This window comes from Chiloscyllium plagiosum, unplaced genomic scaffold (genome assembly GCF_037043375.1).
Source record: "Chiloscyllium plagiosum isolate Xiang-an unplaced genomic scaffold, Cpla_swu_hap1 HiC_scaffold_25, whole genome shotgun sequence".
In the NCBI taxonomy this organism is placed as follows: Eukaryota; Metazoa; Chordata; class Chondrichthyes; order Orectolobiformes; family Hemiscylliidae; genus Chiloscyllium; species Chiloscyllium plagiosum.
Genome location: NW_028270163.1, coordinates 51753996 through 51771615, shown reverse-complemented (window position 1 = coordinate 51771615; position 17620 = coordinate 51753996). Strand labels below are relative to the sequence as shown.

Genomic DNA, 17620 nt, shown 5'->3' with positions numbered 1-17620 from the left:
TGTTTTGCAGGGATCTTAGCAACGTTAATTGTGAGGAACTAGGGCCTTTGCCTCCGGGTTGGGAAATCCGCAATACGGCCACAGGAAGAGTCTATTTTGTTGACCACAACAACAGGACAACACAGTTTACAGACCCACGGTTATCTGCTAACTTGCATTTTATTTTAAAGTAAGTAACCGAACAACCTTTTGCTACTGATTTCCCCATTCCCACCCACCTTTCTCAAAATTTCAAAGTGAATTTCAAGTATAGATTATGGATGTCCTATTATTGAAAATGGTATTGTGGGTTTTTCCAATGCAGCTGTTTAAACAGCACTTGAAAACAGATATTAACAGCAATCTGGAATCATTTGAACGTACGGCTTTTAGCAAATTTTCAATAAGAAAGAATTGCCAACTGCTCTGATTTATGTCAAGTCTTTCAGACAATTCACATATATGTTTTGTTACCAAGTGGTTTCTCTTTCATATCCTGCCCTTTACTCATAATATCTTGCTTTGAGGAAAAAAAAAAGGACTTTGTTTGATGATGATCCCATCTGATTGTTCAAATAAATGTGCTTAGCATTTCTCTTTGGTGGCAAACACATTAGGTGTCTGTCGCAGTTTCCTCCTGTGTAGAAGAACTACTTGATCTATGATCTGATAGAAATAACCAGTAGCAAAATAGGGTAGAGTTTCAGTATCAAAGACCTAAAAGCTGAAAAATAGCTAAGCAATTTGTATCAAATAAAACTTCCCAGTACTGTTGATTTGAAATTGGCAGGGCAAGTGTTTAAAACCCAAGTGAACACAAAGATTTGTGCAGTCAATGAACTTAAAGAATGAATCACCAAACAAAAGAATGTGCCAAATGTAGTACAGTCACTTAATAAGCATCCGTTGACTGGACGGTTTGCTTCAGAAGCAAATTTCTCTTGTTGAAAAGATATTTGTGTATGTTGTCATGAAGAAGATTGCTTATACTCGACATACTGCATTTATTCTTGATACTACAATGTCAGACTTGTGTTGAGGCACCAGTAATTGGTGCATCCAATAGCTCAATTTCTGAACTCATTTCTAATCATGCAGAAAATACCGTACAGTGCAAAAAATGCATTTGCGTTATTTTAGTTTTTGTGGGGGCTAATAGTATACTGAGTGTGAGCTTTGGAGCATTTGTATAAAGGGGAATTCTTTTCTGACTTTTTTTTTCTGTTTAAGAGTTTAAGCCAGCTACCTATAATGACAATTCAGTTTGTTAACCATGTTCCAAAACAGTGATCAGAGTTTTTTGGATGAAGGAAGAAATAGCCATGTAGCATTTGTCTCAGAAGGATTTGCAAATCTTGTCATTGAATTGTAACTGCCAGCCACTTAATGAGGATAAATTTAAAATACTTAATATTAGAACAAATACCCAAAAAGGACCATATGTTAACTATAACAGTCAAGCAACAATATAAATCAGGCCAAACATCAAGGATTATCAATGGAAATTCGATAAATCTATCTTTTTCATGATTATATATAGAAAAGACAATTGATAACTGGATTGCATTAGTAGTAATAGGGATGGCTGAAGAAATTGAGTTTCTGCTGTGCAAGAAATTCATAGAAACACTATTTGGAAAGCAATGTACCATTCTGACCATCTAATTCTCAAAGTTGTATGTTGTTAAGAAGGCAAAAATGCTGGTAATGGAGGCCATTGTACCTACCAAGATTGGCTGTAGAAAAAAAACAGTTGAATAACTTAGGATTATATACTTTGGAATAGATTGCAAAGACTGATTCTAAAATCTTTTAACTGTGGTGATGGATTCAGTGATGAAGGGGGTGCACATTTGAAAATCACATTAAAAGTTAGAAGTTGGTAGAACATTTTCCAGAAAGGTTAAGAACATTGTCAACGAAGATAGTTTGAAGTTGCTGTGCAAATGTAAATTTCTATAATCTCAAGGAGAAAAATTATTGAGCTGAGTGCTGCAATGGTGACTCGGTGAAATTCATCTATGAGGGATTTCTTTGGCCTTATGACCTATCATTTCCTTTTTAAATAAAAAAACAATGTTGTAGTTTTGAGACTAAAGTGATCATTTAAGAAAATTGTGCTGTAACCGTATTATTCAGGGTATACCTGATTATTGGTTATGATTGTTTTTCCTCATTGGGTCAGAAAATATTCATCATCTTGATGAATCATATATCAGGCTTGAAGGGCTAAAATGGCCTAAACTTGCTCCAATTTTTAAATTTAAGGTTCAGTTTAATTTTTAACAAAATAGTTCTCACCTAGTAGATCCTGTAAACATTGAGATGTTACTTTTTACTTTACTTCTTTATACTTTGCACTAGAGTATGCCATGAAACATTAGAATTGAAGAGCTTCAAGTGAAAAATATTAAGTGGGCTTTTTTAATAATTAATTCCTGTACTTTTTTTGTTTTAATTTCTTTATCATGGGTACTGTGCTACAGGAGGGACTCGAACCAAGGACCGAATCTACATTACCAACACACCAGGTGAAGTAATGAGAGCACTGCCTGAAAGATGAATAACTCCACTTTTTTCAAAGCCACTTCTTTGATCAGAGATGATTTGCATTAAGTGGGTGGCAGGAAAAGAGAAAATAATGTTGCAGTAATAGTATATCTGGTCTTCAAGCGGAGATGAACTCTGGGATAGGTATCCTTGGCTCTATTTAAAATTAGTCCGATCATAAAATACCCCACATTTAGCAAACATGACCTGCCTGATCTTTTGCAAGGGGTGGAGTTGTATATTTGGACTTTGCTTTTACTCTGGACCAGTGAGCAAATTTCAGTAAATGTGAATTTCAGAAAAAAATACTCCTAAAGTAAAAATCAATAATTTAAATGAGCATTTCATAAAAATTGTAACCAGAAAATGCCATGTGGCAGAACTAATTAGTAAATTTTTTTGCCTTTTTGCTTAAGAAGCAGAGATGGAGACAGGTAGACTAGGCCCCAAGTCCTGATGACTAGGAAAGGATGAAGATCCCAGCCAAAACTGAGGAGTTGGCTTTAATGAGAATTGATCTTCATTTGCCTCTTAAGGTTCACACAGAGTCTCTCTCCCACTCGTGCATCTGTAACTGTTCCACCACATGCATCTGTTCCTGTTGACATACCTTTCAACCCTTCTGCCATCCTAAATGTACTCTGCTTTTCTGCCCTACTACAAGTGCTGTTGTCCTTTCTGCCCTTCCATTTGTAAGAACCACCCTTATTCCAACTCCTCCAGTTTTTGGGAAGGGTGATGTCTGCCTTAACTCCTTCACCTTTTCCATCTGTGACATATCTTGCAATGTTCAGCAAATCGTGGGTTCCAATACTCCATCCCCTGCCATCTGCCCAGCAATTTTGATCTTCTTTGTCTCACACCCATGCTTGATATGTGGAACCTCCACTCCCAACAATGAGGAACCTCTGTATTCTGCACTTGTTCTGAGCCCCTTTCTCCTGCACCCGCCCAGCTTGAGGAACCTGTGAGTCCAACACCTGCCTGATAACAGTATGTGTGTCTCAACCCACTCTCTTACATCATCTCTCAGCACCCTCAGCAGCCTCCGCTTCGTTGTTGCCTTTCCAAGTGCACATGCCTCAAGCTGGATGAAGTTATTAATATTGCCATGCAGTTGTAGGCTTACTCGTAATCCTATAAGCAACAACAACAAGAGAGAAATTTTTGATTGGAGGAATGTCTCCTGCAAGGATTTTCCACTTGTACTTTCTATCTTTGGAACATTAGTGATGGGCTGCATAAGAACTGCCAAATGGACAAACTTGTTGTCCAGTTATAACATTTTGAGAGTTTAGAAAATTGACTAGGGTAAGCTAATGTGAAGATTGACCTTGGACATGAGAGATAATATGGAACAATTCTGTTATGTACGACAAGCTGGAAATATGTTGCTAGCTCCTAAATATGAGAAATCAGAAAATAGCTAGTTATGATTCATGTGTTGCACTTCCAAACTCTCAATTGAAGATGAAACTGCCAAAAGTAAAAGGTCTATAATAGGGTGTTGAAGTTTTAAGAAAGCATTGCATTGACTTCGCTGTTTAGACTGACTTAACTTTCTTGCCGCGTGAGTGGGTTAGTTGTTGTGCAGGTATCATGGTCATCAATTTTCCGTAAACTAAGTCATGTTGTTTGTCTTGTGTTTCACCTCGGAAAAATTATTTTAAAATTGGAATTATCTAATCGCTAATGGAGCAGTTTTGCAGAACACGCTTTAATTTTGGTACTTCTGAGCTGCTGCAAAGTGAAATAGTCACAAAGTACTTAGTTAGTTCAGAAGCAGGTAGTCAATTGTGGATAGATAGAAAATAGGTTAGGTTTTCATTAATGTTTCATGTGTAAATTTGTACGTGGATTCAAAAGTGAATTATATTTTTGAGTCTTTTGTTGTGTATTAGTTGCTTTTTCAAAGAAGATTAGCAAAGTAGCGTATGCCAGAATTTCATTGCTAACCAAGACAAACGAGAAAACTTTGAGAAATAGATAAAATCTAGAGCAAGCAGATTTAAGAATGAAAGGTTGTCAATCATTCTTTGAAACTAAAATGTGCTGCTTTCGGAACTCATTCCTCCTGAATATAAATTTGATTTCAGTGCTTCTATATGCAAACTATAGTCCTGATGGGAATGGATTGCAGATTCACTTTAATTTCTAAAAGCTGTGGCCTATCTATGGCTTGCATGATTGACTAACTGTTTTAATGATCTTCAGCAACAAAACCAGAAATTGCTGGAAAATCTCAGCAAGTTTGGCAGCATCTTTGGAGAGAAATCTGAGTTAATGTTTTGAGTCCAGTGTTCATCTTCAAAATCCATGTATCTTCAAATTTGACTAGCTTTCTTGTGTGACGTGTTTTTGGAGGTGTGACGTAAGATGTTGTTGCAGTCCAGTTGCGACTTCCATTTAACTCAAAGTGCTGTACTGTCTCTTTGAAAGAAGTATCCACTTCCCTGTTTTACCACAGTCCCATGGCTTTTACACTTTCAATTACATGTCCAGTTCCTCTTCAAAATAACCACTTATTGAGTCATCTTGAATATTCGTTCATATGTTGAATTTCAGGTTTTCATAATCTTCTTAAAACTGATTCATTCATTTCCCTTGGTTTTGCCCTTTCCCATGAACTCTTAGTAGTTGCAACTGCAACTTAGTTGCATCTGTTATTCTTATTTTGCGTAGTGGGTGGCACGGTGGCACAATGGTTAGCACTGCTGCCTCACAGCGCCAGAGACCCGGGTTCAATTCCCGCCTCAGGCGACTGACTGTGTGGAGTTTGCACGTTCTCCCCATGTCTGCGTGGGTTTCCTCCGGGTGCTCCGGTTTCCTCTCACAGTCCAAAGATGTGCAGATCAGGTGAATTGGCCATGCTAAATTGCCCGTAGTGTTAGGTAAGGGGTAAATGTAGGAGTATGGGTGGGTTGCGCTTCGGCGGGTCGGTGTGGACTTGTTGGGCTGAAGGGCCTGTTTCCACACTGTAAGTAATCTAATATAATCTAATCTAATTCCTTTTGGTCGACCTTTTGCTCTTTTTGATTGGCTAATATTCCCATGCTTTATCCAGGGTCATAGTATGAGACACTCAGAATTTGATTAAATAGGTCCAACGTCTCTTCTGGACTTCAATAATGAGTAATAGTTTCTGGAATTCAGTTCAGTTTGTCATATTGATAAGTTATGAAGTGCTGAAGAGCCTGTGTAATGCTCATGTTGGTCCCAAAAACCTGGATAAAATTTATAAACAAGGCTGACAAATCTGCAGTGCTTGCAAGAATTCTGAAGATGTCAATCTTGTGCAGTCAAGTGAAGAAAGAAGCACCATGTGAATTATACCCTTTCAATGAACTGGAGTTAACGAATTGTGAATTTTCAGAATTGATTTTGTTAATTCACTCGTTCTCTGTGCAGATGAATTGTATTTAGAAATCTAATGAGGTGTTGATCATACATTTTAATGTAATTTTTAAGCATCAGGTTAATACCTAAAATAGTTCCATCTATTGATAACTTTATAAAACACACAAATCATCTTCTTACCAATATTTTTTATCTTGCACTGATAGGAATGAGTGCTGTTACTTGAGTCCAACTTAGCAGCAATTTACTTTTCTGTCAAGCACTGATCATTTTACTCTGAATTGTATAAACTTGAACAACTTGAGATAGGTTTTTTTTGTCTGAGGAACCCAGAGTGAAGAATATTACTCAGCTTTACTGATAGAGTTCTCATGGTTGCATGTCTTAATAGCAAGGCAAACAAAAGAGTTGAAATGCAAGCATATAGTTTTGTGAAGCTTTGAAAAGATATTCCGTTTAGTCGTTGTAATTTTTATGTTAGAGGTGACTGCTGTAAAAGGCTATAATCGTAGCATGTGTATATCATGTAGCAGAATCTAAGAACTTTTTAAAAATGTTTGAGATCAGTTTACACGTGCGTGGTCAAATACTTTGAACATAAAAGTTATTTCTTCTTCCCATCTGGATCCGCATTCTCCCACCCACCTAAACCCACAATTTACTCTTCTACAGTTCAAACCATGCAGGTGTCCTGTTTCTAAGAACCTGTGAATATCTCTCTGTATTTGGCTGCTAGCAGATGTGGAAGTATGTTCTTGGGTGACTTGCTGTTTGATTATAAATATTTTCCTTTTTCTACCACTGCCCCCAAACTTCCCACCACACCCTGACTTGGAGACTGCCTAGCTTCCATTCATCACTACTACTGCTGATGAAACATTGCCAGAGTTTTTCAACATAGAGTTGTAGGCTCAATTCTCTGATCTATCAAGTACAGTTTCCTCATCCTTTATCACAAGTTAAATTGTTTTTAACAGGCGTTGCAAACATATGTGTATGTATTTTTTTAATGTTTAATTGTGCCTAATGTAAACTGGTATTCTTTAAGTCAATGAAATAGCCAAAGCAACAGATATTTGAAGGAAGTGTAAAGGTTATGGGCTCAAGGAAAAATTGTTTATAATAAGAAAAATTCTGTGGCCTGAAAATGCAGACAGTTTTCGGTAAATAGTCAGACACCACAGTGGCTGAGGGATGCTGCTTTATATGCTTCCCTTAGCAGAAGCATGTAATAAACATCATTATGAAAAACCACTATCCTATCTTGATGACTGTCTGCTTATCCAAACTTTATTTTCGCTTGTCTCAGTGACCTTTTCCTGGGCAGACTCCAATTCTGGTAATCTGAATGGGAACCACAAGCAGCTTATCTGTAAATCCATTTATTAAGGATCTAAGTCCATAAGTACATGGACTTTAAGGGGACTTCGTTCCTCCATTCAAATTAGGTTTTTCACTCTGTTCTCCCAAGTATCAAGCACCATTTTTTGGCGGGGACAGCAGACAAGTAACCTGGCCCCAGGCAACTGGCTGCTGACAGACGCATTAGCGTGTCCTGTGTTGACTTGCCCTCCAATTTTCCTTCATTCCCTCCTTGTGCAAGAAATATGTAATTTTAATTCATTGCAATCCCTTAATAACCTAAAATGCAGGAGCTTTTGGCACTGTGCTGGTACTTTTTAATGTGTCTTCCCCTTTTTGGTGCAGTTTACTGCAATTTTTGTTTGGTGCTGAACAAATATAACATATGAGGACAATTTGAATCGATTAGGAGTTCAGAAGAATGAAAGATCTCATGGAAACCTATAAAATTTTAACAGGAGTAGATAAAAGAAGGAGGTTGCTGATTTTAGGGGAGTCTAAAAGGGCCCAGAACTAGGGCCACAGTCTCAGGATTGGAGGGGGGGGGGGGGGGGGGGGGGGAATCTATTTTGGATTGAGATGAGAATTTCTTCACCCAAGTGGGTCTGTGGAATTCACTGTCTCAGAAAACAGTGGAGGCAAAAACATTGGATGGTTTCAAGAAGGACTTGGATATCGCACTTCGGGCTAAAGGGATCAAAGGAAAGCAGGAACGGGCTGATGAGTTGGATGATCAGTCCTGATCATATGAATGGCAGAGCAGGCTTGAAGGACCGAATGATTTAGTCCTATTCCTATTTTCTGTGTTTCTATGTAAGGGAAATTTGTGGGTCTGCACTACCTACCACCTCACATTTAATACAGGAAGCTGGTCTCTGCTCATGCATAGTTAAATGAACACACAGAGCTCCATTCAGTAGTTTCCAAATGTTAGTGAAATGTTTTAAGTTCTTTATGATGGGAAATCACCCTGTCAGTCCTTTTTCAACTTTGTAAAGAATCCAGATAGTGTGCTGACCTGCCTTTAACAAAGTTTCAGAACTCTACTTCACAACTGGTGCAGAACAAAAGTAGTACGAAGACCACCCCCTTTTAGAAGCCTTTCATTCTTCGAAGAAGGTCAAATCACCACTTTGACAAAATTAAAATTGCATTTATACAGCTTATTGCAAAAACAAGTTGTTTCAATGCCATCTGAAGAAAAGGTCTTTGCTTTTAAGTAAACAAAAGCATTACTTTGTGTTTGTGGATGTTTTGTTTAACTTTTTAATTATCTAGCATCCAGAGCTAAAATTTCATCCTTTTGTGCACCAATTAAGATAATGCTACAATAAGTTTATAAGTGATGTTTTTCCACATCTCTTCTATTCCAACTTGGTGAAGGCTTTCACTCCTAGTTTATTTCATGTTGCATTGTATTCTGAACAGATTCTACAATTCATAATCGGCTGCAAGTCAATTTTTGTTTGTTAGTTCTACTTTCATACTTGTTTCAATCTGGAAATTAAATAATGACATTTAATAAGCCATGAAAAGGATGTTACAACAGAGTTTCTGTTAGGTGTTAAGTTGTACTGTATTGGGATTGCTGAAGAGCTGATGTATCTCATTTAATCTCTCAGGTAAAAATTGTCGGTCTGCATTTTAGCTTTATTCTGTGTGCAAGTGAGGAAAATTTTTGTTGCTGCTTGGACATAGAGATCGAGATAGCTGTCTTTGGAAATATTGCAAGGAGAGAAATTAACCAGTTTGGAGTTGCTGCAGACTCTGCCCTTCAAAATTTGAATTTATGATATAATTGGCAATTTTTAAGAGCAAATAATTTGGCATGCTTGACTTGGGGGGAAAAAAAAGCCAAAAATCTTTGCGGTTTTTGTTTGTAAGACTATTACAGAAACACTTTGAGTTAAATTAAGTGACTGAGCTGAAAATGTGTTGCTGGAAAAGCGCAGCAGGTCAGGCAGCATCCGAGGAGCAGGAGAATCGACGTTTCGGGCATGAGCCCTTCTTCAGGAACTTCGATTCTCCTGCTCCTTGGATACTGCCTGACCTGCTGCGCTTTTCCAGCAACACATTTTCAGCTCTGATCTCCAGCATCTGCAGTCCTCCCTTTCCCCTTAATTTAAGTGACTGTCAAGATGGGTGTTTCACACTTGTATTATGGCAAAGTGACCCTAGTGTTGCTTCTATGTTGTGCTATTGTATTCCTCCTTTTCTTTAAAGCATTACTTAATTGTGTATTAAAAGTTTATTATAAAGCTAATGTACATGTGTCTTTGAAAGACAACAGGGAATCAGAGGAAAATGACAAAGTGTAGCTGTAATTCAATTAACAGCAGCCACTTCAGTAATACCCATCTTTACATTTCACCTTGTTCTTCTGTTGCCATGCCTTTTTTAATCATTATGTTGAGTGAAAATCTATCCTCTGTCAGAGTAACTCTTCAAAGGACCATTAGGATTTATTAATGCAAGTTGACTGTTTACTACTACTTCCTCCATAGAACGCTATCGTTTTTGTCTCTTTGTTCTTTTTTTACGCCATCCCCAATGAACCAGAAGTAGAGCCCAAAAACACAAAATGTTGGTAGTACTCAGCAATTTTTCAGCATCTGGGGAGAGTGAAACAAAATTAACATTTCAGGTGATGACCTTTCGCCAGAACCCATTTTTATAAAGTCAGGAAGACTGGTGAAGTGCTTTTCAGATTTCCAGATATTTTATAGAGTAAGATGTCATTTGTGGTCTCAATCATGTTTTTAATGCAGATTCCATAAGTAGTACAGAACTTTGTAGGATAAATTGTTGTCTTGTAGATTGATGGAAGCTAAGTTTATGCCTGCCAGAAACCTCAAAGTTCAGGTCCTTCCTCCTTCAAAGAGGCTAGTTGCTGTTGCATTCCTCATAGAATTCATTGCTGGGCAGCTTTGGTAGAAGCACAAAGCAGTTTGCCACCCCTTTCCAGTCAGACTGCAATAAAGGCCTTGAATAAGAAAATGAACAATAATCTACTCAAAAATTTGTATTACATTGGGACTCCTACAGGGATGGGGAGAACTTTCAATAAATCTGTTCAAATTCTTAAAACGTAAATTTTTGATGATGGAAGCTAATTACAAGAGATGAATGTGTACTTTAAAGAATCAGTGTTGCATAAATACATTTTGTTCGACTTCACAGAAGTTGCAGTTCAAAAAAATGTAAGGTTTCAGTGTAGATTCCCTGAATCCCTGTCACAGTGGATTTGCTGTGTATATGTAAAGGGTATGAACATTCAGAGACCTGTGGTGCATGTTGCCCTTTTAACAATAATAGGAGTACATCATTCAATCATTCAAGTCTACACTACCATTCTATGCAATCACAGCTGATCATCTCAACTCTACTTTCCTGTCTAATCCCCAAAATCTTTGATTCTCTTTAAGTTTAAAAAAAGCTTTCGAACTCTGCCTTGAAAAAACTTGATAACTGAGCAGCTTAAACCTTATGAATATGAGAATTAAACCCCTTCAGCACATACCGGTAACTGGTTTACTAGTATGGATCCTTGAAATTGCAACTGTTTAAATATGGCTGCAAAGCTTGTAGATTTTGTGCTGAGTTGGATTTATTTTTAACTTTTTCCAAATGCATAGTGCCATTGAATTTTGGTTTAAGGAGTAATCAGATTGTTTAACTTGTGAAATCTTTTGTTGGTTCTCTTTAACTCTCATGTATAATAAATGGATTCCTGTTCATTTTAAATAAGGTTGCTTTGGATTTGTCTTTAATGTATTAAATACAGTGCAAGTGGGAATCTTTTGGAGACTGAAACCTTTATCCAATAACAGTTTTGTAGATTTGTAATGAAACAAATGAATTGCTGGACAAAAAATATATACATCACCCCCCCCCACAAAGTCTTAGTAGTCACATTACCCACATTACAAAAGGAGACCTTTGGGTGGTTAGATTCATGATTACCTTTTCTTCCTGGCATGCTGTATGTACCAGATCATGTCCTAAATTATTCATATACTAATCTCCAAATGTTACTCTCCAAAATAATATGCCTAATTTGCACACACTCTGCTTCCACTATTTCGTTAGTGAGCTGGTACCATAGATTAGTCAATTCCTTCTTGCAATACAGTTTTCATGGATTAATTTCACCTTTATCCCTCCTTCAAGAACTGGGCTTTGGTTCTAATGTTCTGAACAATCTAAAATAGTTGGTCATGGTCCACATTTTCTAATTCCTTAGAATCTTAAAATCAATTGTTTTGATGCCACTCAGCCTTTTGTTTCCATTGAGAATGTGTGCAATTTACAGAGGAACTTCAATTATCTGAAAAACACGGGCGGGGAGCATTTTGTTCGGTTAATTGAATTCTGGACAACATAGTGTAGTCAAGCATTGTGACCTTGCGATCTTGCCAGATAATCCGATATTCAGACAATTGAATGCCGGATAATCGAGGTTCCTCTGTACGTGATCATTCTTATAATCCACCATGCCTATGCCCACAGTCATTCGGGTTGCTCTTTTCTGTATTCTTTTGATAGCAACAATGTCCTTTTGTACTGTGACTGCTAGGACTCTGACCAGTAGTCTGAGTGTGACTTTACAATGGTTTATAAAATGGGAGGGTTACCTCGTTTATTTTGGCTCTGATTTACTTCACTCATTGTTCATAGAGTCATACAGCACAAAACAAACCCTTCAGTTTAACTCATCTGCATTGACCAGACATCCCAGTCTGACCTAGTCCCATTTGCCAGTATTTGGCCTATATCCCTCTAAACCCTTCCTATTCATATACTCAATCAGATGCCTTTTAAATGTTATAATTATACCTGCCTCCATCACTTCCTCTGGCAACTTGTTCCATACATGCACCACCCTCCACATGAAAAAGTTGCCCTTTATGTCATTTTAAATCTTTCACCTCTCATCTTAAACCTATGCCCTGTAGTTTTGAATTCTTCAACTCTAGGAAAAAGATCTTGACTATTCATCTATCCATGCCCCTGTTGATTTTATAAACTTCTATAAGGTCACCCTTCCTCCTCTGACAGACCAGGGATAAAAGCCCCAGCCTGTTCAGCCTTGTGTTTTAACTCATCCTCCAGTCCCGGAAACATTCTTTTAAATCTTTTGTGTGCCCTCTCAACATCCTTCCTCCCATATTCATTAGGTTTAGTGTTCATAGTTCCAGTTAGCTTGCGTTAATATTAAGAATTAGAGCTAAAAGAGGGAGAATGGTAGAATTCCTGGCCAATGTAGCCCTATATTATAAAAATTCACTTTGTTGCGCTTTGTGATAAAAACAATTAATTGTGACTTCTGTAAAAGACTGAAATGTTATCAAGAAAGGTACCAAATTGATTCCTGTGGAAGGAGGGATAATTAAACCTGTGACTTATTGCATTGCACAGGCTTATATAAATGATCACATACAGAGGAACCTCGATAATCCGGCATTCAATTGTCTGAATATCGGATTATCTGGCAAGATGGTAAGGTCCCAGTGCTTGGCTAAACTATGTTGTCCAGAATTCGATTAACCGAACAAAATGGTCCCCGCCCATGTCCTGTCTAGCTTCTCAATTGTTAGCATGAGTGTAAAGGGAATTAAAAGAGCACAGATATGCAGATCACACAGAACATGGAAGAAATGGGAGGATAGTGTGCAACTCCAACAGCATATTGACAAATTGTTGGAATGGGTGGATAGGTGACAATGAGGTTCAGTGCAGAGAAGTGTAAGGTGATGCACTTTGGTAGGAAGAACATTGAAAGAAAATATAAAATAGAGAGTACAGTGCTAAAAGGAGTGCAGGTGCAGAGGAACTTAGGTGTATGTGCACAGATCATTGAAAGTAAGCAGGACAAATGGAGTGAGCCACTAATAAAGCATGTAGTGGTCTTGGTTTTAATAATTGAGTCATAAAGTACTCAAAGAGTTGATGTTGAATTTGTTTAAGACATCGTTAGACCTTAGCTGGAGCATTTTGTACCAGGTTGTGGGCCCCTCATAGGAAAAATATGAATGCATTGGAAACGGTGCAGAAATAATTTACAAGAATCATTCTAGGAATGAGAAACTTCACTTCTGAGGGTAGAGAAGAAGTTGGGGCTGCTCACCTTGGAGAGAAGAGGCTGAGAGGAGATTTGAGAGAAATCTTCAAAATCATGAGTAGATGGGGAGAAGCTGTTCCTGCTCGGAAAAGGATCAGGAACCAAAGGGCACGCGTTTAAAGTGACTCTGTGAGTAGTTAGACCATGAAATGCACTGCCTGGAAATGTTCTGGAGCAAGGTTCAATTCAGGCATTAAAGAGAAATTTGGATTTCTATTTGGATAGAAATAATGTACAAGAGTATGCAGAGAATGCAGGTGATTGGCATTATGAAGTGATGCTTGTTAGAAGAGCTGGTATACTCATGATGGGCCGATTGAAATCCTTCGACATTGAAATAAACAAAAGTAGAAAAAAATCTGTATTGTGCAAGAAATGAATACTTTATTAACTAACTTATTTTGTTGTTTGTCTGGTGCATTGCTTTGCAGTTTCGTATAAGTGCTTATCAAGGTTTGCTCTATTTCCTGTGTGCTAAAGTGACATAATGTTAATAAATCTGTTATAAACCTGTGAAGCACACATAAAGATGACAGAATACCTTTGTCTTTGAAAATTAAAATATGACATGGAATTTTGATTTTTCTCTGTTCATCTGAGTAGTCTTTTATACATAAATAATAATTATATATACTGACTTGATATCAGCCAGCCAGCCATTGTAAAATAAAAGGAAGGGAATATGGCATGGATTGTTGATTCATTGGAAAATGATTATCTAACATTCTGTTTTGTGAGCCTTGTGTGACTTGCCTTAGGATCACAAGGTGAATATATTCATGAAGCTATTTTGAGGATTCTATAGTGAAGGTAAATAGAAAATGGGCAAGAGCATCCCTACTCCTCTCAGAAGACAATGCAACAGATGATTGCTCCTTGACATTGAATAGTTGGGATGAAAGATTTTGATTTATTAGCTCAAACCAACATGAAAGAAATACCATTTTAAGTATAGCAAATAGAAGCCTTGTTCTAAGCAGTCAAATGCTCCTTTTCTGTTATCAGTTCCAGCTACCATGTGAACAGTGCATTCACTGTGCTCTGAGTCGTTGTGTACTTGCAACTCAGGATGGTTTTAATAGCTGGCTCCACAGTGAAGTCTGGCATGTAAAACTTGAATAGGATGAGACTTCCTGTTGACTTTTCTGACATTTGTTCAAGGCGGGAGATGGAGAGGGAATTAAGCCCATCTTATTCCCAGTCCCATGCAAGAGGAAGCTTACGTGCCATGCATACCCAAGCTGGAACAGTACTCAGACTTGGCAGATGCATTTCATCATTGGGAGCACTGATCTTTGCCCTGGAATACCTTAAAATAGAAGTGGCTCTGGTGACAAAAATCATAACCTGCAATTTGTCAGTATTTAGATGTGGATAGTTGAAGTAATTTATGTTGATTTATTTTGTTGAGATGGCTCTAATTTGCCATTTTGAGTAGACTTGCGTTTTTAAAAAGATATTATAGCTATATGAAGCAGTTTAAAATGCATCTCGTTTTCTTGCATGTTATGATGCTCAAATTGCTGTCTGAAAACTTGTTGCATAATTTATTTTTGAATTCAGAAAGTAGATATTTTCCACATTCAGTTCTAAGGCTGTTTTAGAATTGCTTATTCTTAATAGACCTGAATTGTAATCAGCCTGAAATGAAATTTGTCTCTCTCTCTCTCTTCCTGTCTTTTATATTGGGTCTCCTTGAGACTGAAGTAAATTCAGACTAATTTTCACTATTCCTTAATACTAATTGAGCTCCCATGAAATTGAACTGTCTCAGTAATGCTTTAGGGTTATTTTAAGGAGCCTTGGGTTAATGGGACAGACCAAAAAGTACTGCAGTCTGCATTTAATATATGCTATGTGGAATTCTTGCTATTGATATCATTGGCGTTGGGGAAAGACATAAAAATAGCAAGTATGTAATTTGCCAATGCTGATATCCACACTTTGGTTCAAAAAATATTTTTCTTTAAAAATAACTTGTACTTAGTTACTGCATTGAGATTTGGTACTGGTTTATACTGAGAAAGATAATCCATATTTGTTCTGTAGTTTGTACTGAGTTTGTAATTTCCAAATTCAGGAAATTAAAATTCGAGCTTAAGTTCAGAAGAATGCCATTATGCAGCATGACTACCCATTCTCTTCCTCCATGAACCCTTCTGCCCCACAACATCCTCCACAACTACCTTTTCCCTCACCCCAAACCACCACCAATACCCAGCTCCTCACATTGTTTTCAGTAAAGAAGTTAGATGTATACGCATGTTGGACAATACTGGCACTTCTAACCTACATAGGCTGCCTCTACTTTGTCTAAACTCATTACTGTAACTTTTTATTTCTTTCTCCCTCATACTTTATCTTGCTTTTCTGTGAATTCATCTGCTTCTTGTTGTAGTGAGTTCAACATTTTTGCCACTCTTTGGCTAAAGACATATTGCCTGAATTCCTGGTAGGATTTATCTTCTAATTAACTCTTAGTTTTTGATGCAATATCAAATGGAAATACTTTCTTTATGTCTATTTGGGACGGTTGACTATCAATCAAGATGAACCAAACAATCTCAAGATCAAAGGCAAGATACACAAGGGCAACAGGGCTATCATTCTACCAGAGCAGATAGTATCCCAATAAGGGATCCCATATTCAAGGGTAAAAGTAATAGCAGAAAAGCTTTGAAGAAAACCGATGAAATTGCTGTTTTAGAAAACTGTAAAAGTTGCAGACTTTAGTAAACTGCTCAAGCAGAGCTGAGTATTTAAAAATAAGATACACTTCAGACTTGGCCATATGCCTTTTCTGAAATGCGTCAAGATTGTCTGACAGGTGGTTAATGGTAAAGTCTGAGGTTTAAAAGGCAGACACTAAAGTTGCATTTGTGGTTTTTTAAAAAAAATGCACCAATGAGATGCATTAGTGTCCAAAGTTATTTTGAAGAAATTTGTGCAATGTTGAAAACATTACAGCGAGTAGTTCCTTTTATGTGTAAATAAAGGAAATGTCTCGAGTATACAGTTTTGTGGTTATAATCATTCATTCTCATCTTCAAAAGTATTTATCAAGTACAGCCAATTTCCATAATATATAAAGTGAAATTATTTTATTCATTTATATAGGCCCTTAACATTGTAAGATATTCCAAATTCTGTGCTCAATATTTTTTGCACAAAAATTAGATTAGTGCTAAAAAGAGTATGTACTCCATCTGCTGCTGATCTGAATATAGGGGCCTGAATTATGTAGTGAGCAGTGAATGTTGTATTTGCATTTGCACTTGCTCAAAGACCTTTTATGTAATTCTGCACTGGAACATCACTGAGAGTAGAGTCTTGTTATAGTATAGTACCTTCTACGGGAAATCGAAGAGCTGTGTGAATGGGTCAAGCAACAGTGCATCACTGACCAATCAGTTTTTAAAAAGTTAGTAAGCCATGCAAAGTCTGAACCAGCAAATCTCAGTTAAGAACATTTAATTGAATTATTCGTTCATTCTGAAAATGGAATGAAGAGGGATAGAAAGTGGAATTTAAAAACAGAAAAGAAAAGTTTAAAAATATTGAAATCTTGAACATCAAATAAAAGTTGAAGGCTTAAATTGATTAGATTAGATTAGATTCCCCACAGTGTGGAAACAGGCCCTCTAGCCCAACAAGTCCACACTGACCCTCTGAAGAGTAACCCACCCAGTCCGAGTTCCCTCTGACGAATGCACCTAACACTTTAGACAGTGGGAGGAAACCAGAGCACCCGGAGGAAACCCACACAGACACGTGGAGAATGTGCAAACTCCACACAGACAGTCGCCCGAGGCTAGAATCAAACTTGGGACCTTGGTGCTGTGAGGCAGCAGTGCTAACCACTGAGCCACCTAAAATATTGGGAGTGCCACATGCAGTTTTAAACTGGCATACTTGGGGAGAGGGGGAGAAAACCTTTCTGCTGAAACTTGGGACACTTATAAAAGCTCACTTTTACTGCTTAAGAGGCTGACAAATATAAATAGTTTTGTCACAATATTAAAAATATCCTTACACCAAATAGTCAAGCCTTTAACTTTTGTCACAAGTTCAGTTTATACTTATCAAGTAAGTATAGGAACTTGTGTGTTTTCTATGCATTTCAATGTGGAGTTTTTGGCAAGATTTTGCTACTCAGAAAAAGAATGGCATGAACAGTAATGGCCTGATTTCCACATTTAACTTTGCATTTAACAATGCAAAACGTTCCTGATTTAATCCTTAAAGTGTGGA

The 17620-nt window shown here is 37.4% G+C and overlaps 1 protein-coding gene across 3 annotated transcripts in view; it reads left to right on the top strand.

Moving 5' to 3' along the window:
- The window catches only part of smurf2 (SMAD specific E3 ubiquitin protein ligase 2), a 335432-nt gene that overhangs the window by 265098 nt on the left and 52714 nt on the right, over positions 1-17620 (top strand). For 2 of the 3 annotated variants that reach the window (XM_043715043.2, XM_043715042.2), the window contains 2 exons: positions 11-169; positions 2466-2510. In XM_043715043.2, coding sequence (XP_043570978.1) covers positions 11-169; positions 2466-2510 — 204 coding nt within the window. The remainder of the gene's footprint in view (positions 1-10; positions 170-2465; positions 2511-17620) is intronic. The other variant, XM_043715044.2, reaches the window with a different exon arrangement.